The sequence below is a fragment of the Brienomyrus brachyistius genome, chromosome 4 (genome assembly GCF_023856365.1).
Source record: "Brienomyrus brachyistius isolate T26 chromosome 4, BBRACH_0.4, whole genome shotgun sequence".
NCBI lineage: Eukaryota > Metazoa > Chordata > Actinopteri > Osteoglossiformes > Mormyridae > Brienomyrus > Brienomyrus brachyistius.
Window position 1 is genome coordinate 1,256,094 of NC_064536.1, and position 18,007 is coordinate 1,274,100.

At 46.2% G+C, this 18,007-nt stretch overlaps 1 protein-coding gene and 1 long non-coding RNA gene across 4 annotated transcripts; one reads left to right on the plus strand and one right to left on the minus strand.

The window, feature by feature from the left end:
* Window positions 1-543: 543 nt before the first annotated feature.
* Window positions 544-4,893, plus strand: LOC125740526 (uncharacterized). Its single transcript, XR_007397643.1, has 2 exons — window positions 544-729; window positions 1,759-4,893. It is a non-coding gene; the product is annotated as an uncharacterized LOC125740526 (long non-coding RNA).
* A 2,207-nt stretch (window positions 4,894-7,100) lies between these two features.
* dcaf8 (DDB1 and CUL4 associated factor 8) lies at window positions 7,101-16,133 on the minus strand. 3 transcript variants are annotated; one of them, XM_049011614.1, is made up of 13 exons: window positions 16,052-16,133; window positions 14,365-14,436; window positions 14,153-14,239; window positions 13,232-13,920; window positions 12,996-13,136; window positions 12,543-12,637; window positions 12,250-12,360; window positions 12,019-12,149; window positions 11,408-11,515; window positions 11,128-11,258; window positions 10,929-11,048; window positions 10,663-10,779; window positions 7,101-9,360 (listed from the first exon to the last, which is right to left on the minus strand). In XM_049011614.1, the coding sequence occupies exons 2-13, from the start codon at window positions 14,399-14,401 to the stop codon at window positions 9,250-9,252; spliced, it is 1,878 nt and encodes a 625-aa protein (XP_048867571.1). In that variant the 5' UTR covers window positions 14,402-14,436; window positions 16,052-16,133; the 3' UTR covers window positions 7,101-9,249. The 3 variants fall into 3 exon arrangements, with proteins under 3 accessions (XP_048867571.1, XP_048867570.1, XP_048867568.1); XM_049011613.1 differs by having other exon boundaries at window positions 16,048-16,123; XM_049011611.1 differs by having other exon boundaries at window positions 15,865-16,104.
* Between the last annotated feature and the right edge of the window lie 1,874 nt (window positions 16,134-18,007).

An 18,007-nucleotide genomic window follows, 5' to 3' on the forward strand; every position in this document is an offset into this window, starting at 1 on the left:
TTAACGTGGATGCTAGCGGGTCAATCATGCCCAGTGTGTCCAGAGCTGTGCAGACACAGCTGCGCAGACTCAAATTTGGAGTGCAGCAGGTGTTCATCCCCAAAGGTGCACAATGACGTCAAACACGTCATACATCTTCGAGCAGACACATCCGCTAGTATGCATGCGGAGAAGTATGTACTGGTTTTAACAGATCCTTTAAGTCGCATAGGTTGTGAAATGGGGCCACCATGGACCAGATTTGCTGTTCCAGCACATTCCAGAGATGCTTGATGAGATTCAGATCTGGGGAATTTGCCAACACCTTGAACTCTATGTCACGTTCCACAAGCCACTCCTGAACAATTCATGGAGGGGAGATGGGGGGCATTATTCCATTAATAGATGCCACTACTATCAGGGAATTCTGTCGGTATGACTTGGTGTATGTGGTCTGCCAGGATGGTGCGATAAGTGTCACATGTCAAAGTTCCCGCACATGATTGGCTGGACTAAAAGTTTCCCAGCAGAACTTTGCCAGAGTATCACATTCCCTTCACCGACTTGTCTGCTTCCTACACTGCATCCTGGTGCCATCCGTTCCCCAGGGAATCGACACACACATACTCGTCCATCTACTTGATGTAAGAGGAAATGGGACGCATGAGAAGAGGCAAATTCTTCCACTGGTCCAAGGTCCAGTCCCAATTATCGGGTGTCCATTGCAGGTGCTTTTCCCAGTGGAGACGGGTAAGTACAGGGACTCTAAGCAGTTTGTGGCTACAAAGCCCCATACGGAAATAGGGAGAAATACTGTGTGAGTCTGTGTGAGTAGCGTGAGTAGCGCACAGAGGACGGGAGCAGCGTGTGGCTCTGTGGGCTAAGCCTGTGTGCCTGTAATCAGAAGGTTGCAGGTTCAAACCCTGCCTCAGACTGTGGGTCCTTGAGCAAGGCCATTAACTCCCAGCTCCCTGGGCGCCGCTACGGGTGGCAGCCCTTCGCAGACAACTTCCTCTATGGAAAAAGAGGAAGTTGTGGGAGGCATAAAGACAATTTCCCTATGGGGACAATAAAAAGTATTGATTATTATTTCATGGTTTTTCCGTCCTCTGACTACACTGTCGGTCAAGCCGTTTCTGAGATGCTCCAGCCCAGTCGTCTGGCCGTGACGATTTTGGTGCTTTTTCCACTGCCACCAAGAACTGAGCTGTACTCGAGCTGTACTAGGAAGAGACAGTTTTCCACTGTTAATTATGCACGTCTTATCTGAACATACCTGTGCTGACATGACCTCGCTTACTAGCCAGGTCGAAAGTGTGACCAAACCAAACTGGTTGCATCACCACCATCTGATTGGTCGAAATGCACGTAGACATTGGTGATATGTTTGCATGGATTATCTATCTGTGTATGTGTGCGTGTGTGTATGTGTGTGTGTATACACAATGCGGGGAAATAATTATTTGACCCCCATTGAATTCCAAAGTTCACTGATTTATAAAGAAATGAGAAGTCTATAATTTCAATGGTATGTTTATTTGAACATCGGAAGATATATTTTCAACAAAACAAACAAGAAAAAATCAGTATGTAACAGTTACAAATCAATTTGTCATTTATCTAGGGAACTAAATATTTGATCCCCTACAAGTCAGGAAGAAATTTACACATTAACACAACACAAGTAGTACTTAATTAACTATTAACAGATACCAAGCCAGTATTCACATTTAATGGCATTACTTTTAAAGAGTATTCTTTTGTCACTAACCTTTCTAGATCTTCAATATTATCACCATGAGAGATGCCAAGTAGCTGTCTAAGAATGTCAGAGAGAAGATTGTTGACCTTGACAAAGGTGGAATGGGCTACATGACCTTCAGCAAGAAGCTTGGTGAGAAAATGACAACTGTTGGTGGAATTATTTGCAAATGGGAGAAAGAGAGAATAAATGTCAGTCACCCTGGATCTCAGGCCCCAAGGAAGATTTCATCTTGTGCGGCATCAATGATCTTAAGAACAGTGAGGGCTAACCCCAGAACTACACGGGAAGAGCTCGTTAATGATCTCAAAGCAGCAGGAACCTCGGTCGCCAAGAAAACTATTGGTAATACAATTATAGTTTGAAATCCTGTAGTGCTCACAAAGTACCCCTGTTCACGAGGGCCCATGTTCAGACCCATGTGAAGTATGCCAGTGAACACCGGAATAATTCCAATGAGGCTTGTAAGAATGTGATGTGGTCAGATGAGACCAAAATCGAGCTGTTTCGCATCAACTCTACTCGTTGTGTTTGGAGGGAAAAGAATGCTGACTGTAACCCCAGGAACACTATCCCTACTGTCAAACATGGAGGTGGAAGCATTATGCTTTGGGGATGTTTTTCTGCCAAGGGGACAGCTGCACTGCATCGAAAGAAAGATGGATGGGGTCAAGAGAACCTCCTTCCTTCAGCCAGGGCATTGTGGGTGGGTCTTCCAGCAACACAACAACCCTAAGCTGCTTCAAGAAGAAGTACATTAAGGTCATGCAGTGCTCTAGTCAATCTCCGGACCTTAATCCCATAGAAAACCTATGGAGAGAACCCAAGTTCGTGTATCCAAGGGACAGCCTAAAAATCTTAAAGATCTGGAGGACATCTGCAAAGAGGAGTGGATGAAAATTCCTGCTGAGCTGTGTGCAAACCTGGTGACCAACTACAAGAAACATCTGACAGTTGTGCTTGCAAACAATGGTTATTCCACCAAGTACTAAAGCATGTGTTCTAAGGGATCAAATACTTATTTCCCTAGATAAATGACATATTGGTTTGTAACTGTTACATAATGAGTTTTCACCAGAACCATTTTGCTAGATGGGCTATACATTGTATATGGGGGGGGGCAGGCTAGTTTGACTCACTAAGAGTAATAATAGTAATACTCTATTACAATATTAAAACAACAACTGACAGACACTCATTGGTGAAGCAAATGTCCACGGGCAGCAGAACCACCATGAAATCTGTTTTTATGTCGTATATCGTAATTTTAGTTCGCACAAATAAGACCACTCGGATATAATGCAGAGTTAGTGATTCCTAAAAAAACCCCATAAGGCCTATGTTTTAACATTAGGCAAGCTAAGAAACCAAACTCAACTGAGAAGAGCTGAATGTTGTCACGCTAATGCAGGCGGAACCCAGCAGGTGAGCTGCATCGCAAGTAATTAGCGAACAGTCAAAAGGAACCGAGAAACCTGGATACAATACGAGGTATTGTTCCAAATGACTTTAAGCCTTATCAAGCATTTTTCTGTCTTTCGTCTGCCCTCTCTCCCTTACCAGGTCTGTCTGCCCAGCGTGTACTCCTTACCCGTTCCCTTTCCTTTCCCCAGAACCGCTCCCGAACCTCACCAGTGTGGTAGAAAAATTTTAAATATAACACTTAGAATAAAAGTCGGACCTCTCAGTTTGATGAGATTAAGGAAATCTCTTTTATTCCAGCAATTCAGCAAAGCGCTCCTGTCACACTCTGGCACTTGGTACCAAGTCACCCGGAGCTCACAGAGCAACCAGTTGATAAACCATAACTCCCAATTCCCGATAAGGACTGATTGGTCACAAAACACCAACAAACCGAACTCAAGCGTATAACAAACACAATTCTCCTGCTCTATTGGTTCACCTTGGTAGCAAAGGTAAAATCCACCCAACATATGTATATAGATATTGATCATATGACGTTGAATCACTATTAATGTTTGGGTGTTCCATTGATTAATGATTAACATATTGACGTCCTTGTCATTGAATCACTGCAAATACATGGTTAACATATGATTAGTATGATTACCATAATTACTTATACATTTGCACTACCGCATAGCTTGCTATATATTGTCTGCCACAACTATTTTATAAAGCTATAACTGGCTGTGCACCAGTTGGGGCAGCTTCGAATCTCCTCCTGCAGGTGGTTTCTCCCCCCGTTTGTTCCGCTGTCTGCCTCTCCAAGGTCCGAGCTTTCCTCAGGGTCTGCGGAACTTACTGCAGGCAGCTATCGCGAAGCAAGCTCACACAGTATTCAAAACAATCTCTTCTTGCCTAAGGCCTAAGACAGAACAGACCCAATATGCCAACCTCCCGGGCTACCAATGTCCAATTTTACTTCCACACCAGCCTCCCTCGCTGAGATCGGCACGTCCCGTTCCCGCTTCCTCTTGTGTTCCTGTCCTGTGTCTGCCCGTAGGATGGATCTTCTGGCTACTTACCCCTGCTTACGACTACCGACTCCTCTTACCGCTAATCCCCATCTGTACCTTTGCTCCAGTGCTCCCATTAAAGCCGGCAGTTGCCCGCATACCTGGATCCGTGCTTTCTTTATCCGGCCAGCACCACAAATGTCAATTTTACTACATTTATTCAGATTTGCTGTCAATATCCTACAATTGTATTCTCAGCAAACTGAGTCTCCACTCACCTTCATGTTAACGTTAGTTTTTAGGTTTTGCTTCGTTGAATTAATCCGTTCAGCTTTGTATTTATTTTTACAGTGTTTATGATATTTATACATTTATTTATTTTTGGAAAATAAATTTTCCCATCTGACAGGCCCTTTGCTCTGCTGAACATTGATCACTGGTATTGGTTACTACTTAAAAAGTAAACATGATTTTGTGTAATGTATAACCCTGCTATCTGTTCTGTGTCAGCAGTATGTGTTTCACTGCACTCTGAAGTACATGTCCATTTCCTACGGCCCTGCACTGATCCCAAAGTGCAGAAAGTGACGGAGCTTCAGACGCCGTGAGGAGATGCTTCTTTAGCTAAATGGAAATTGAGACGATTCTTATCGTGTCGCTCAGAAGACACACTCTCTGGATTGGGCAGGAAATACATGCAATAGTGATAAATAAAAATAATGATACTTCGAATTATGCATATTTGTTTATCATATTAAATGTAAGCTTCAACATTCTTATTAGGGATGTGGCTGCATTGTTGGATATTCGAGAACATGTATAAAATCAGAAAAAAATCTTAAAATTGAGTAATTAGTTCTTTTAAATGTTACTCAGCAGCAATATAATTAGTTACGATTTATCCGTTCTCTAAATTTATTTGTTCTGGTTTATCGCCGCTGTTTTTGTGTCATCATAATCATTTTCATCCTTGCCTATTTGTAAAGTAGCGTATTTATGCGAAATTTACGTCAGGCCAACAAATGAACTAGAATTGATCGCCAGAAGACGTCTTTGACTGCACAGAAATATTTGGGATTCCGCAGAGATCAGATAGAGCAAAAGCAAATGATTTGCCAGCATGTTCTGGCACAACTTGTGGTAACGAATATGAGACTTACTTTTAATGTCTTACGTTACCATTCTGCACCAATAAGTAGTTTCAGGATATTGTACAGAATTTATGGAGTGGCCAGTAAGCCAGAGAAGTAGTTAGGAGTGTGTCATCAAAAATAAAGAAATCGGCATTCGTAGTAACTGATAAAGGCACAAGCTATTAAATGTTATTGTACGCAACTGCTGTGGATGTAAAATTGGACATCGGTAGGCCTGGGAGGTTGCCATATTGGGTCTGTTCTGTCTTAGGTCTTAGGCAAGAAGAGATTGCGCGCATAACTGTCCATATGTGACCTCGCTTCGCGATAACTGCCTGCAATAAGTTCGTAGACCCTGAAGAAAGCTCGGACCTTGGAGAGGCAGACAGCGGAACAAAAGGGGGGGAGAAACCACCTGCAGGAAGAGATTCGAAGCTGCCCCAACTGGTGCACAGCGAGTTATAGCTTTATAAAATGGTTGCGGCAGACAATATATAGTATGTTGCGTGGGAGTGCAAAAGTATAAATAATCATGTTAATCATACTAATCAAATGTTAACCATGTACTTGCAGTGATTCAATGACAATGATGTTGATGTGTTAATCATTAATCAATGGAACACCCAAACATTAATAGTGATTCAACGTCATATGATCAATATCTATATATATATGTTAAGTAAAGTCTAGAAGCCGAGAGATTCCGGTAAATTGAGCAAGATGGGTGGACTTTACCTTGCTACCAAGGTGAACCAATAGAGCAGGAGAATTGTGTTTGTTATACGTTTGAGCTCGGTTTGTTGGTGTTTCGTGACCAGTCAGTCCTTATCGGGAATTGGGAGTTATGGTTTATCAGCTGGTTGCTCTGTGTGCTCCGGGTGACTTGGTACCAAGTGCCAGAGTGTGACAGGAGCGCTTTGCTGGAATTGCTAGAATAAAAGATATTTCCTTTACTCACCAAACTGAGAGGTCGAGACTTTTATTCCAATTGACTCCATGTGTTATCAGAGGTTGATTTAATTTTTTTTCTACCACATTGCATTTAAAATATCTCTTCAATTTAATTTCAGTTTCAATTCAGTGCCGTTGCCAGAACAAATTTTTTTCTGTGTGAAAATAAGTTAAATGAATGAGGGTGTCATTGGGTGATGCTTGGGACGGCAGAATAGCTCATTTGGGGGAGGGGGAGCCCCAGGAATGCCTCCCATGACACCCACTCCGGTTTTAGCTTAAATTTGTTCAAGCTATTTATTTTTTATATGTTACGTTATTCTTTTGCAGCAATGTGTAAGCTGCCATTTTACAAGGAAAGAAAAATATTTTGATCCATACTCTGTGTTTTTTTGTGAGTCACAAAATTCAACTAGTAATTTTACCTGCATGTCCATCCCTAATTTATACAAGATGGGGGATTAAAACAAAAACATTTTAACATGCACATCTTTCTCTCCAACGTAATGGAGAATTTATACTTCTGTCAGCTTTAACCCATGTCAGAAAAACCCCAGAAACGAACAATTCTGATTGTTTACAGCCAGTACTTTCAAGTTACTTGCAGCTAAGCTCACATTTTGCAGGTGTCTAACCAGTGACCCCCCTTCTCAGTCTGGGGAGGGAAAAAAAAAACCCGCAGGACAGCAGGGTGCAGCATTGTCTCGCATTTACTATGCAAATCGTATGTTTCAAACTGAACTGGTTAGAACAATTTTAGGCAGCGGTCAGAAAAAGAAAAGGAAAAAAAAAAAACTATGAAATTTGTACAATAGAATAAAAAAAGAATGGAATTAGAATGGAGGGAAAAAGAAAGAAGGGGGAATAAGAGTTTTATTTAAAGCTTAATTAAATGCTTCTGATGTCAAAAACAGCTGGGGATTTCATATTCACAAAACACAATCTCATTTTTTTTCCCATTTTCATTTTAAAGGTAATTTTCTTCATATATAATATAAACTTCTGAATCAATAGCAATCTGAATACTTATCTTGAATTAAAAGTCACTCCCTTAGCTAAAGTGTTGTGGTTTCTTTACAGATTTATATACACATATAGATTTGACTTTATGCATTTCTTATACAAAAAGAGAAAAGATGAACCCCCCCCCCCCCCCCAACACACACACACACACACACACAAAAAGCATCTATTGGGCAAGCTGATCACTCTCCCTCTCGTTCCCCTGTACAAAATTTGCCACCCCACCCCTGACAGTAAATACTTTAGGAAAAAAGAAACCCATCTGCTGCCCCTTTCTACACCTGTAGGGGGTGCTGCTGCTGCCATTAACTCAGACAGCTTCCCCCAAGCCAAGGTTTCCCAATCTGGTCCTTGGGGACCCAGCCAGTTCTCGTATTTGCTCCCTCCCACCTCCGGCAAAAGTGTGGACTGTCTGGTAGGGAGCAGAAACCTGGACCAACAGTGGGTCCCCAGGACCGGAATGGGAACACTGTCCTAAGCACGTTTCATAGGTAACAGCAAAGAGTCGCACAGCTGGAAGCAGGCATCCCCGATGTGACAAGGCCCTCAAAGCTTCGCGGGTGGCAGCGAGCAAAAGCCCAGCTCAGGGAAGCCGGTTTGGATGGTTTCCAGTGAAGGACTGGCGCTTGGCTGGGACCAAAGAGCGAAAAAAAGAGCAAATACTGAAGGCCTGTCACTAAAGCCGCTGGAGTTCATATTTTCTGGGGGGGAAGGGGGCTAGGGGTGGAGTGGCTACAGAGGCAGCACATTGGGGAGGGAATTTAAAGGGAGTCACACTCCCCATTCCAATTAGAGTTCCATCACCAAACCCCTGTTAAGTGCAAAGTCAAAGAAACAGAGCCGGTGATCATCGTTCGCCCATTTTACCTTAATTTTGGTTCGGGTGTAAAACGACAACAGTAACCACACTCTTAAGGATTAAGTACTGCGCTCCATCCCATCGAAACTCACCTTAATATAGAATCAAACCTGGTTAAAGTGCACTCTGTAGCATGGGGGGAGGGGCGGAGCAGGAGGGGCCCTGTGTTGGCGTGTGGCAGGCTGGCAATCTACTGTGGAAGTGCAAGGGCCTGCAGCACGCCCTGTGGTGGGTGGCGGTAACGCGTGGGCTTGAGCACAAAGGCCTATTTCACTCCTAGGAGTTCCTCATCATTAAGACCCAGACAGGCCATCGGGACCCATATGAGAAAGGTGCCCGAGACCAACCGGCACCAGCCGTCTGTAAATTCAACTAGAGCGAGATGGGAACAACCGAGACCATCGTGTGGTTGGTCTGTGTCCCAGACGACACAGTCAAAGTCAGGCAAAAACCAGCTCATTCGTTCTCCCTGATCTCCCGAGTCCCATCTCCAAAAAATAAAAATATAGGAACACAGCCTTCCCAAAATTATGAAAAGTTACACATAGGTGCTAGGGGCCAGGGGCACAGTGCGCAGTGGTAGAAGTGGGACAGGCGCTGGTAAAGAACAGGACAATCTATCCATCTCCTTCCTCTTCCCCTATCCTCTAGGATGCCGTCACACGGTCGGACGTCTGCCTGCCTCGGGCGTTCAGCTCAACACGCGGTCAAGTCGGCAGAAAAACCCCAGGTGGCAACTGGATGTGGGAGGAGCCTACATATGACCAGAGCTGATGATTGGACCCGTGACTGCAGCCATCAGTCAGCGCTAAGGGCCGCCTCACAAACAACAAATGGGTTTGGGTTTTGCACTGGAACCCTATTAAGAGGCCCCTTCAGTGTACTCGTCGCTCAGCCAGTGGATGTACTACAAAATCACTCTAATATTACTCTGTGTGCAAGTGTGTCACAACAGCCTGGTAACAAACCAACATGTGTGTCAAAGCGTGAGCACGCACAACTGTCCACAAGCGCCCTCCACTGTCCGTCAGGCTGCGATGCGTGCTGTAAAAGGTAAAGGATTCCACGTGTCCGCCCATCCATCTGCCAGTTACACTCTCCTCCTCCTCCTCCTCCCCCTCCTCAGGAGGACATACACTGCACGTGGTCGGGGCCCATGTCCTCCTCATCCGACGAGTCCGCTGAGCTCCACGAATCATCCGTCTCTCCTTCTCCGGCTTCCCCGCGGCGAGTCTGAGGAAGGACATTAACACTGTAAGTAAACTGGGAGGGGAGGGGCTGTCCTCCTCAAACTGGCTGTAAAAGTCTCTAGGAAAGCAGAGGAATTGACAAATACTACCAAAATTTATTACTATTGATTTTTGCTTTCTTTTAACAAACATTCCCCTTGGCATATTACCACTACAAATCCATCCATCCCTCCATTTTCTGAAATCCTAGAGCAGGGGTCTCAAATTCCAGTCCTGGGGGGCCAGAGACCTGCACATATTTGTGCTTTCCCTAATTTAACACACCTGATTCCATTCCTTGTGCTAATTACCACACAGCTCTTGAGCTGAATCATTTATGGTGGAACAGGGAAAGAATTAAGATACACAGGGCTCTGGCCCCCCAGGAATGGAATTTGAGACCCCTGTCCTCGAGGCTATGGGCGCAGGATGAGGCGCCAATCGCAGACACTACAAATCTACATCGAAAAAATAAATAATTCGCCAATATTTATTTTGTATACTTTTCATTAATGCTTTCCATGCATTTTCAGTTTAGCCACAGTTTGCAGAAACTGTGCTATAACAGAATCACCTTTAAACCATTACATAATCATTAGTATTATACAAGTTCATTACTCCTTATTATTAATGAACTGGAACTGGTACAGTTGGGGCTATGTACTGTCCCAGTGGGTAGTACTGTGGCCCCCACACCGCAGGCTTGAGGGTTAGAATCCCATCCCACTCCATGTGTGGGCAGCTTGCACGCTCTCCCATTGCCTCACTGGCTCTCTTTGGCCACGCCTCCCACGTACAGTTAGCTGAACAGGAGTCCAAGGCTGCAGCTAGGAATTCTGGGCCCCCGGACAAAATATCACCTTGACCCCGTGCTAGAGTTGTCACTTACAGGATAAAGAACAAGACGCCACCCCAAATTTGCTGAGGGGGGAGGGGGATGCCTCACGACACCCCTGTAATATGCTGGGCCCCCAGAATCAGCCAGGCTATCCAAGCTGCTCCAACACCCTTCTGGTGTCTCTAAATGCAAGCATGTTCCTTTAGAAGGATTAGCCATCCATCCCGGGTGTTCCCCTGCTACCTGGGACACCAGGCTCACTCCATAATGCTCACTGGATATGAGCGTTTGGGTAAATGGTGTTAGTGGTATCACACACACATTAAGATGATTTGCCATGGTGCCATATCCACACCCTACTGGGAGCAGCACTCTGGCCCATTCTCTTACCGCCGGGGATCATGCACTGACAGTGTGGGCACTGCACCCACATCGTACTGGACGCAGCACCCAGTGCTGGTCTCTTACCCTCTGAGGCCGCCTGTGTCTCATGTGTCGCATGAGGAACCAGAGCAGTTGTGTGTCATACTGGTCTCCGTGCCGCACGCTGTCTTCATCGCGCTCCCGCTTGTTCTTCATCATCACCTGCAATGAAGAGTCACACGCAACACGCTGGTACCACAAGAGCCAGGCAAAACACATGCAGTTACAGTGCACCCGATGGGAGGAGGACACACGAGCAGGGACAAATGTCTGCCTGTGTGTGAGAGAGAGAGAGAGAGAGAGAGAGAGACCTCTTTCAGACCCTTCAGTCCAGTGGGGGTCTCCGCTGTGGGGGCCCACAGCTTCACATCATGATCCAAACCACTGGTAGCCAAACATGGCAGGTGCGGGTGGGGCTCCAGACAGTTTACCTGGGGAAGAAAAAAAAAAAGTGAAGGGGGGGGGAGAAGAAAAAGACGGCACCCTAAGTACAAGGACTCGAACTCTTACCACCCCTCCTTTGTCGCCCTCCATGAACTGGACGATTCGAGCAGAGCTCTTGTCCCATAGGTAGATGTGGCCACAGTCACTGCCGCTCACCACAAACTCACTCCGCGGACCGTAGAAATTCACGCCCTTTACTGTGAGACACAGAAACGCAAATAGAGGAGGTCATGACAGCCCAGTGACCGTGCACCTTCAGCGGTTCGACCTATGATTCATTCAAATTCCCGCCACGGCCAATGAAATCAGCAGGAACCTCTCTCTCTCTCTCTCTCCACCCCGGTACCTGTGGCGTTGTTGCGGTGGCCCTTGTATCTCTTCCGGAAGTCTGCGCCGTCACTGTGGCTGGCGTCAAACAGGTAGATGTCCTCATCGTTGTAACTAGCGAGCAGCTCTACGGAGAAAGACGGAGAGCGGTTCCATCAACCATGGACTACAAACGAATGACTGCTGTCAGCTAGCGATGGACAAAATGATACCTCATGAACCGGTTGCTGTACTTTTTGACACCACTAGATGGTGGTCTTTGTTCAAAAAAGGGCACAAAGCATGCTCTAAAGTAGGGATGGGTTTTTGGGATAAGCTTTAGGTCAGCTGTTCAAACCCAGGTGCGAGGACTCATCAGTCAATCAATCCTCTACTAATTCATCTAATCTAATTAGGAAGCTGTAGCGAAAACCCGCATACACACCGGCCCTTTGCGGATAAGACTGACCACCCCTGCTCTAAAGCATACCAAGTACAGCATCTAGTGGGGTGAAACAAACACAGCAGATGATTCATGAGGAATCATTCTGTCCATCACTGCTGTGCACTACAAAAAGCAACATCCCTCAAGGATGCTAATTGTAACAGAACATCACACATCACAAGAGAAGCTTCTGTGGACCAGCTCACCTGCTCCATCATGGCTGTAGACCAAGCAGGTGATGTTGGTCTTGGACTCGCTGGACACCAGGTGGGAAGGGCAGAATTTCTTCAGCACGCCGTTGTTGTTGTTTTCGTTAATCTTTCTCTGGTCGTAGATCCTGAGGAGGTAGGGGGATACAAATGGAGCTGCGTCGATCACCCTGCGGGGCCCAGGACGGCCTGAAGTCTGAGGAGTGACTGACGGGACGGAGCTTCTACCTGACATACTGGTCTCTTCCTCCGACAGCGAAATGGTGTGTGTTAGCGGGATTCACAAAGATTGTGTACAGGCCAACTTTCTTATCCCCTTCCTTGACCACCACCAGCTTACTGAAAAAGGGTGGTGAAAATAAGCAAGAGACCACAGCCAATGTAGCACATTTGAGCATCATATTTCACCGAGAACCCCCATTCAGAAAAGCAATGCAATTCTCACATAGTACACTAGGGGCCAGTGCAGTGCAGCTGAGCACTGTATCATGCAGTATAAGAGAAATCAGCATAAGACTCACGTTGCAGGCCGGTCGAGGCGTAGGTCAATACTATAGACTATCGCGTCCTCCCCTGCTGACAGGAAGGAGCAGGGGGAGTCCGGCTCCAAGGCCAGCTGGGGGGAAAAACGGGAAAGGATTGAGCTCAGATACGCTAGACAGGAAAACCACACCATTCCGATAAAACTCTGAAACCTCAAAATGGTATTTATGATACGTTACAGAGACCAGCGCAAATCTGCCCTTCGGGGCAGTGGAGGAGCTTCTGAGACCCAAAGTGCTACAAAACCAGCCAGTAAGTGTAACCATTCAACAAAAACCCAACAATCGGCACGCAGCACTCATTAAAATTAACATTTCACTTAAAAAGAAGCCCTGTAGCTTCATAACTTTCTACGTATGAATGCACAGTTGGAGGGCATACAAGTAAAATGAAAAAGTTTATTAGTCATAAACACACACAAACAGACAGACCTTGTGTGCAGCTCCCTTGTGCTGGGCCACTCTCTTGGTGTTCTTACATCGCTGCGTGGCAGAAAGCTCAGCCACCCGGATCTGGCCATCCCGGGCACACATGGCCAGTGTGGAGTCTCCACTATGGGGCAAAAACTTGGCCTGTGGGGGGCAATGAAAGGGTTAAGCAAGATTTCAATAAAAGCTCGACTCTGCCACCTAGAGGCAGGCATCCAGTCAGGTGCTTGCAGCCCCACCTGAAAGACGTTGCTCTTGTGGCCGCTGTCGAACTCCAGCTCAGCTCGACACTGCGCCCAGTCCCACACCACCACGCGCAGGTCATCGCTGCCCGAGGCTAGCCGTGTGCCCGCCTGGTTGAAGTGCAGCGTGTTGACGCAGCCAGCATGCCGCTCCAGACGGGCCTGCAGCTCCAGCCGCTGCACCAGGCCCCGGGCGCCGCATGCGCGCCGCACAAACTGGGCACCCTGGCCGAGCTCCCGCGCCCGCAGAGACGGCACTGCGCGCCACGCCAGGGCCGGCAGCTCGGACACATCGGCCTTCAGCCAGTCCTCCATAGCCTGCTCGTCCTCCTCCTCGATGTCTTCCTCATCCTCATCTTCATCCTCTTCCTCTGAGCTGGAGGAGTGGCGAGTAGTCCCGCCCCCCGTCCGCTCCCTCTGTCGCCTCCTAGCCTCCCGCCTCTCACCCCCATCTCTCTCCTTCGCCCTCCTCATCCGCCCGCCTCGATCCTGGCCCCCCTCGCTCTCCTTATCCCTCTCTGCTTCCTCCGTCAGGAGGTACGGCCCACTGCCGTCCATGCTGTCCGTATCCTCATCCTCCCCGTCCTCAGTGGGCTGCATCTCCCGCCTCGCCTCCGGTGCTGTTCCAGTCCCATCTCCCTCTCCCGATTCGGAGGGGGGTGCAGTCTCTGCTGGGGCTGAAGGTGCTGGGGGTGAAAAGAAGTAAGCCAGTGGGGTTTCGGACTCAACCCTCCTGATATAAAAAACTTACAATTTAATTACCATTACAATCTAATTACCATTAATAATTCTAATTTAAGGTGGCTACTAAATAACCCTAAAACGTACAAATCTATAGGAGTATGAGGCCAACGTGGAATTTGAGGATTTCCGTGGTGTCAGTCCAGGTGCTGGGCAGGCTGTCAAGCTGCACCATACCTGTACTGGGGCGGTCCGGCCCGTCGGACGCAGAGGGCCCGCCGGCTGACTCGCTACCATCACCTGTGCACGGATCCTCCGAGTCACCTGATGGAGGAGATGGACACAGATTAACCTGCATCTAATAACCAAGGAACGAAAACCATCATACAAACATATGGCAATGAGGAAGCAGCCAACAATGTTATAACGGACGTGTGTCGATTCCTTACCATTAGGTAGACGGGATTTGCCATCGTTATCTGCCATTGTTACTCTGTATCCCTCCCTTCCAAAGAAGGGGCCTGAAAAAACAGGAGTCTATTAATACCGCAGCAAAGAGATCCATTCGAGCTCCACAGTCAACCCAGTAACACTGTGACAGATGGGTTACTGCAGAACATTAACACTAGTCTGTGATAAAGTACAAAAATGTGACTCATTTGACTCTGCAGAGAAACGGACATGTATTTAACCAATAAACACTCATGAAGAATGGCATTTTATGCACCACAAAATATGCAATGCTGTTGAAAGTCACTGAAATATTAAAAAGCTCTCATCAGCTGAAAAATATTCCGTTCGGGAACTTAATGACGATTAAGCATAGGATAAGCAGTTAGGAGATGAGGAGGGATGAGCAGAATACTAAAGTATTTCCGGGATTCTGACCGGTTACTGTTTACACGGATCTAGTAAGCTGCAATATAAGAGAGGAATAAAGGAAAGTCGTAATAACAGGGACAATGGCGTTTATGAGGTTAGGCTGCCTCTGTGCACAGGGACCACGGCATCCCGCACCCCACCCGGCCGGCTTATAGACACTCAGCTCAGGGCCAGTCAGCGGCCACCGCCTCCGTCCGAATAACGGAACCTGCAGGAACAACTACTCGTACTTTCGTTAGCTTACTCGGATCTTTGTACAAACAGCCGATAATGTAAAATTGCAGCCAAAGAAAGGGAGGAAAAATGCAAATTGATTATTACCTACTGTGACACTGGCAACAAAACACCCCTGATTTTCAAATACAGAAATGCAGGTGCGCATATAAAACGTATAAGCTGCAGAGTCAACCTAACGATCGAGAGTAAAAAAACAGCGCCTATATAGTTCATGAGAAGCTTGCAACTAACAGCTTGAATAAGTAGGCAGTGTGTGCAGGCAGTCGGGATTAGGCAGGTACCCGAACAGGGGAAGTGAACCAGCTGCGCCGGGCATGGCGCCCCGGGGCGCCGAGCGCCGCTTCCTTAAATAGACCTAGGCCTGCTACCACGCATTCGGTTTAGCAGGACTGCTAACCTAAACATGTCGTGCCGTGGGGGGAAACTTTTTGGCACGAATGTCCGAAAATGAAAACAAACTAGGGTGCGCTTTGGATTCACGTTAAGCAGCCTGGCGTACGAGTACAGCGCGGGGCTGCAGGCGCACAGCTGGTCGGGGTGGCGTGTGAGCGGCCCGCTGTCACGCCGCTTCCCGGCGGTATCCGAGCTCGGTCAGCACGTCGCTCCGCGTTCATGTTAATCTGAAGATACTGGCCGAGTCTTGCGTCTCGGTTTCTCCTCACTTCCTGACCCCGTAATAACGATCTAAAACTCTAGCAAAGCATAGATCACAAAAGATAAGGCGTCGGCTTGGTTAGGACGGACAGCAAAATAAATATAAAGGACATCGCACTATATCGCCTGATGTTTTCCAAGTTCTCGTTCCGTTCGGTTTTTGTAAACATAGCCACCTCTACTGTAGGCCCGACGACACTGCGGCTGAGTCCTAATCCTCTGTCTTTGTCGATTTCTGTCCTCGGCAACTTCCTTAAGACCGTCGAAACGCCGGTGTCCCTTTCAAATTACGTGACATCGAGTTTTATGCACAAAGCAGTCAGCGAAGAAAGCGAAAACGATTAAGTTTATAACTGTACTTGCTCTCTTTATGTTTTGACGGGAATCTTCTCCTTGCTGTTTTTTTCCTACAGTTCCTCTTCCGGTCTTCGTCCTCTATAGCCGACCTGGGATTTGTAGTTTATGTCGGTAATATGTAGTCCAGACGTTGCTTTACTCGTGGGCAGGGGTATTTTCTCTTTTATATTACACTTTGAAAAAAAAATACTTACAAATATCCGGCGTAGGAAAATCGTAATAGACTCATTTGTATTTTCAAGCGCAAACAAGGTATTAAATAGTGTTTCAATAATTCCTATCTGTGTCTCTGAAGGAAATTGTTAGCGTTAAAATATTGACACTGCCACAAAAAAAGCTGTCATTTAAAATTTTTTAAATTCCATGGTATTCTGAGAATTTTTATTCGTACATCTATCCATCCATCCGTTTTTTAATAAGTTAATTACTGAATAAAGCCCAGCCCAGATACAATGATCATAGCTATTTAAAAGCTTTGTTCATTGTAGACAGAGTTAGCATATGTATGTGGCAGAGAACAAAGCCAAAGTTGGATGTGTATGTGTGTGTGTGTGTGTGTATATATATATATATATATATATATATATATATATATATATATATATATATATATATATATATGCATAATTCATGCAATATCATCTGAAAAACACATAGAGGTCTTACAAATGACTTGCAAATGTTTGATGTTTGCGTTTGAGGGACTGCAAAAGAAACCTGCATCTTACTTACTTTATGTGTTATTGTACGGCTCCGCAGATGCACAAATACAGCATTAATTTGCGTACCTCTACGATACCAACAGACCACTTATGCAAAGGTGCAAAATGTGCAATGCTGGTCTTGCCAGTCAATTGCAATTCCTACTCAGGCCACTGGGAGGGGGGGATGGGCAGTACCCCCCCTTGCCCCCCCCCACCAACTCTGCCCATGTGATATTGCCAAGTTCAACAGAGAGCATGCGGATCATGCTGGGCCCCTGACTCCATGTAAGCAGGCTTTACTGACACAATTCAATTCAATGTTCAATTCAATCTCATTTGTATGGAGCGTTTTTGCAACATTACATTGTCTCAACGTGCTTTACAGCATCCCTATCCAAAGCCCCCAATGGGAAAGCCAGAGGTGACAGTGGTGAGGAAAAACTCCCTAGAAGGAAGAAACCTTGGGAGGAACCAGACTTAAAGGGGGAGCCCAACCTCCAGTGGCCAGCAGAGGAATATAAGGCTTCATCCATACATACATATACCTTCTACCGGCTTATCCTGGCTAGGACCATGGAGCTGAAGGAGGCAGCATAGGGCACAAGGTTGGGGTATGTAGTGCACTGCAGAGCATAGATTCTCATACTCAATAGGCGAGTTAGAGACGCCTGTTAGCCTAACTGCATGTCTTTGAGCTGAGAGAGGACCTGAAGGAAACCTCCGCAACAGAGTATAGGCGTCTAATTTTTGTTAACAAATAATACTGAGAATTTTTATTCCCCTTTCACAGAACTCTGATCGGCGAATTAGTCCACTGAGATACCCCCGCCCCCACAGTACCCCATTAAGGGAACCGATCACTGCTGTGCATCAAATCCAGGGGGTGACTTCAGTCTTATAGCCAACACATAAGGACTAACAGATAATTTGATGCATTAATAGAGGCAGAGCACTGAAACACAGTGCGATGCTAGACTCAAAAATAAAGGTGGGTCTTTTGGAAAACAGAAAAACAAGCGTACGCGCTACAAGTACAAAATGTTTGACTAAGCATTAAGTTACATTTCTGATGTGGAGCCGATATGAAAGCTAGCGGCGCGCTTCTGCAGTTGTGTGCGCAAGTGTGTGTGTGTGTGTGTGTGTGTCAGCGAGAGAGAGAGAGAGGGAGTTACAAGGTATTTGACTGTATGAATTTGACCGTCCAGTATCACATATCCAATACCCACACAACATTCAGCAAGCTATTACATTTTAAGCA

Excerpts from the sequence above, each read along its gene's own strand:
- dcaf8 (XM_049011614.1), bottom strand. The coding sequence starts at position 14,401 with ATGGCAGATAACGATGGCAAATCCCGTCTACCTAATG. Across the intron at positions 13,921-14,152 it reads GCCGGACCGCCCCAGTACAG|CACCTTCAGCCCCAGCAGAG; the intron begins GTATGGTGCAGC and ends TTTCACCCCCAG. Across the intron at positions 11,049-11,127 it reads AGGGCGACAAAGGAGGGGTG|GTAAACTGTCTGGAGCCCCA; the intron begins GTAAGAGTTCGA and ends TTTCTTCCCCAG.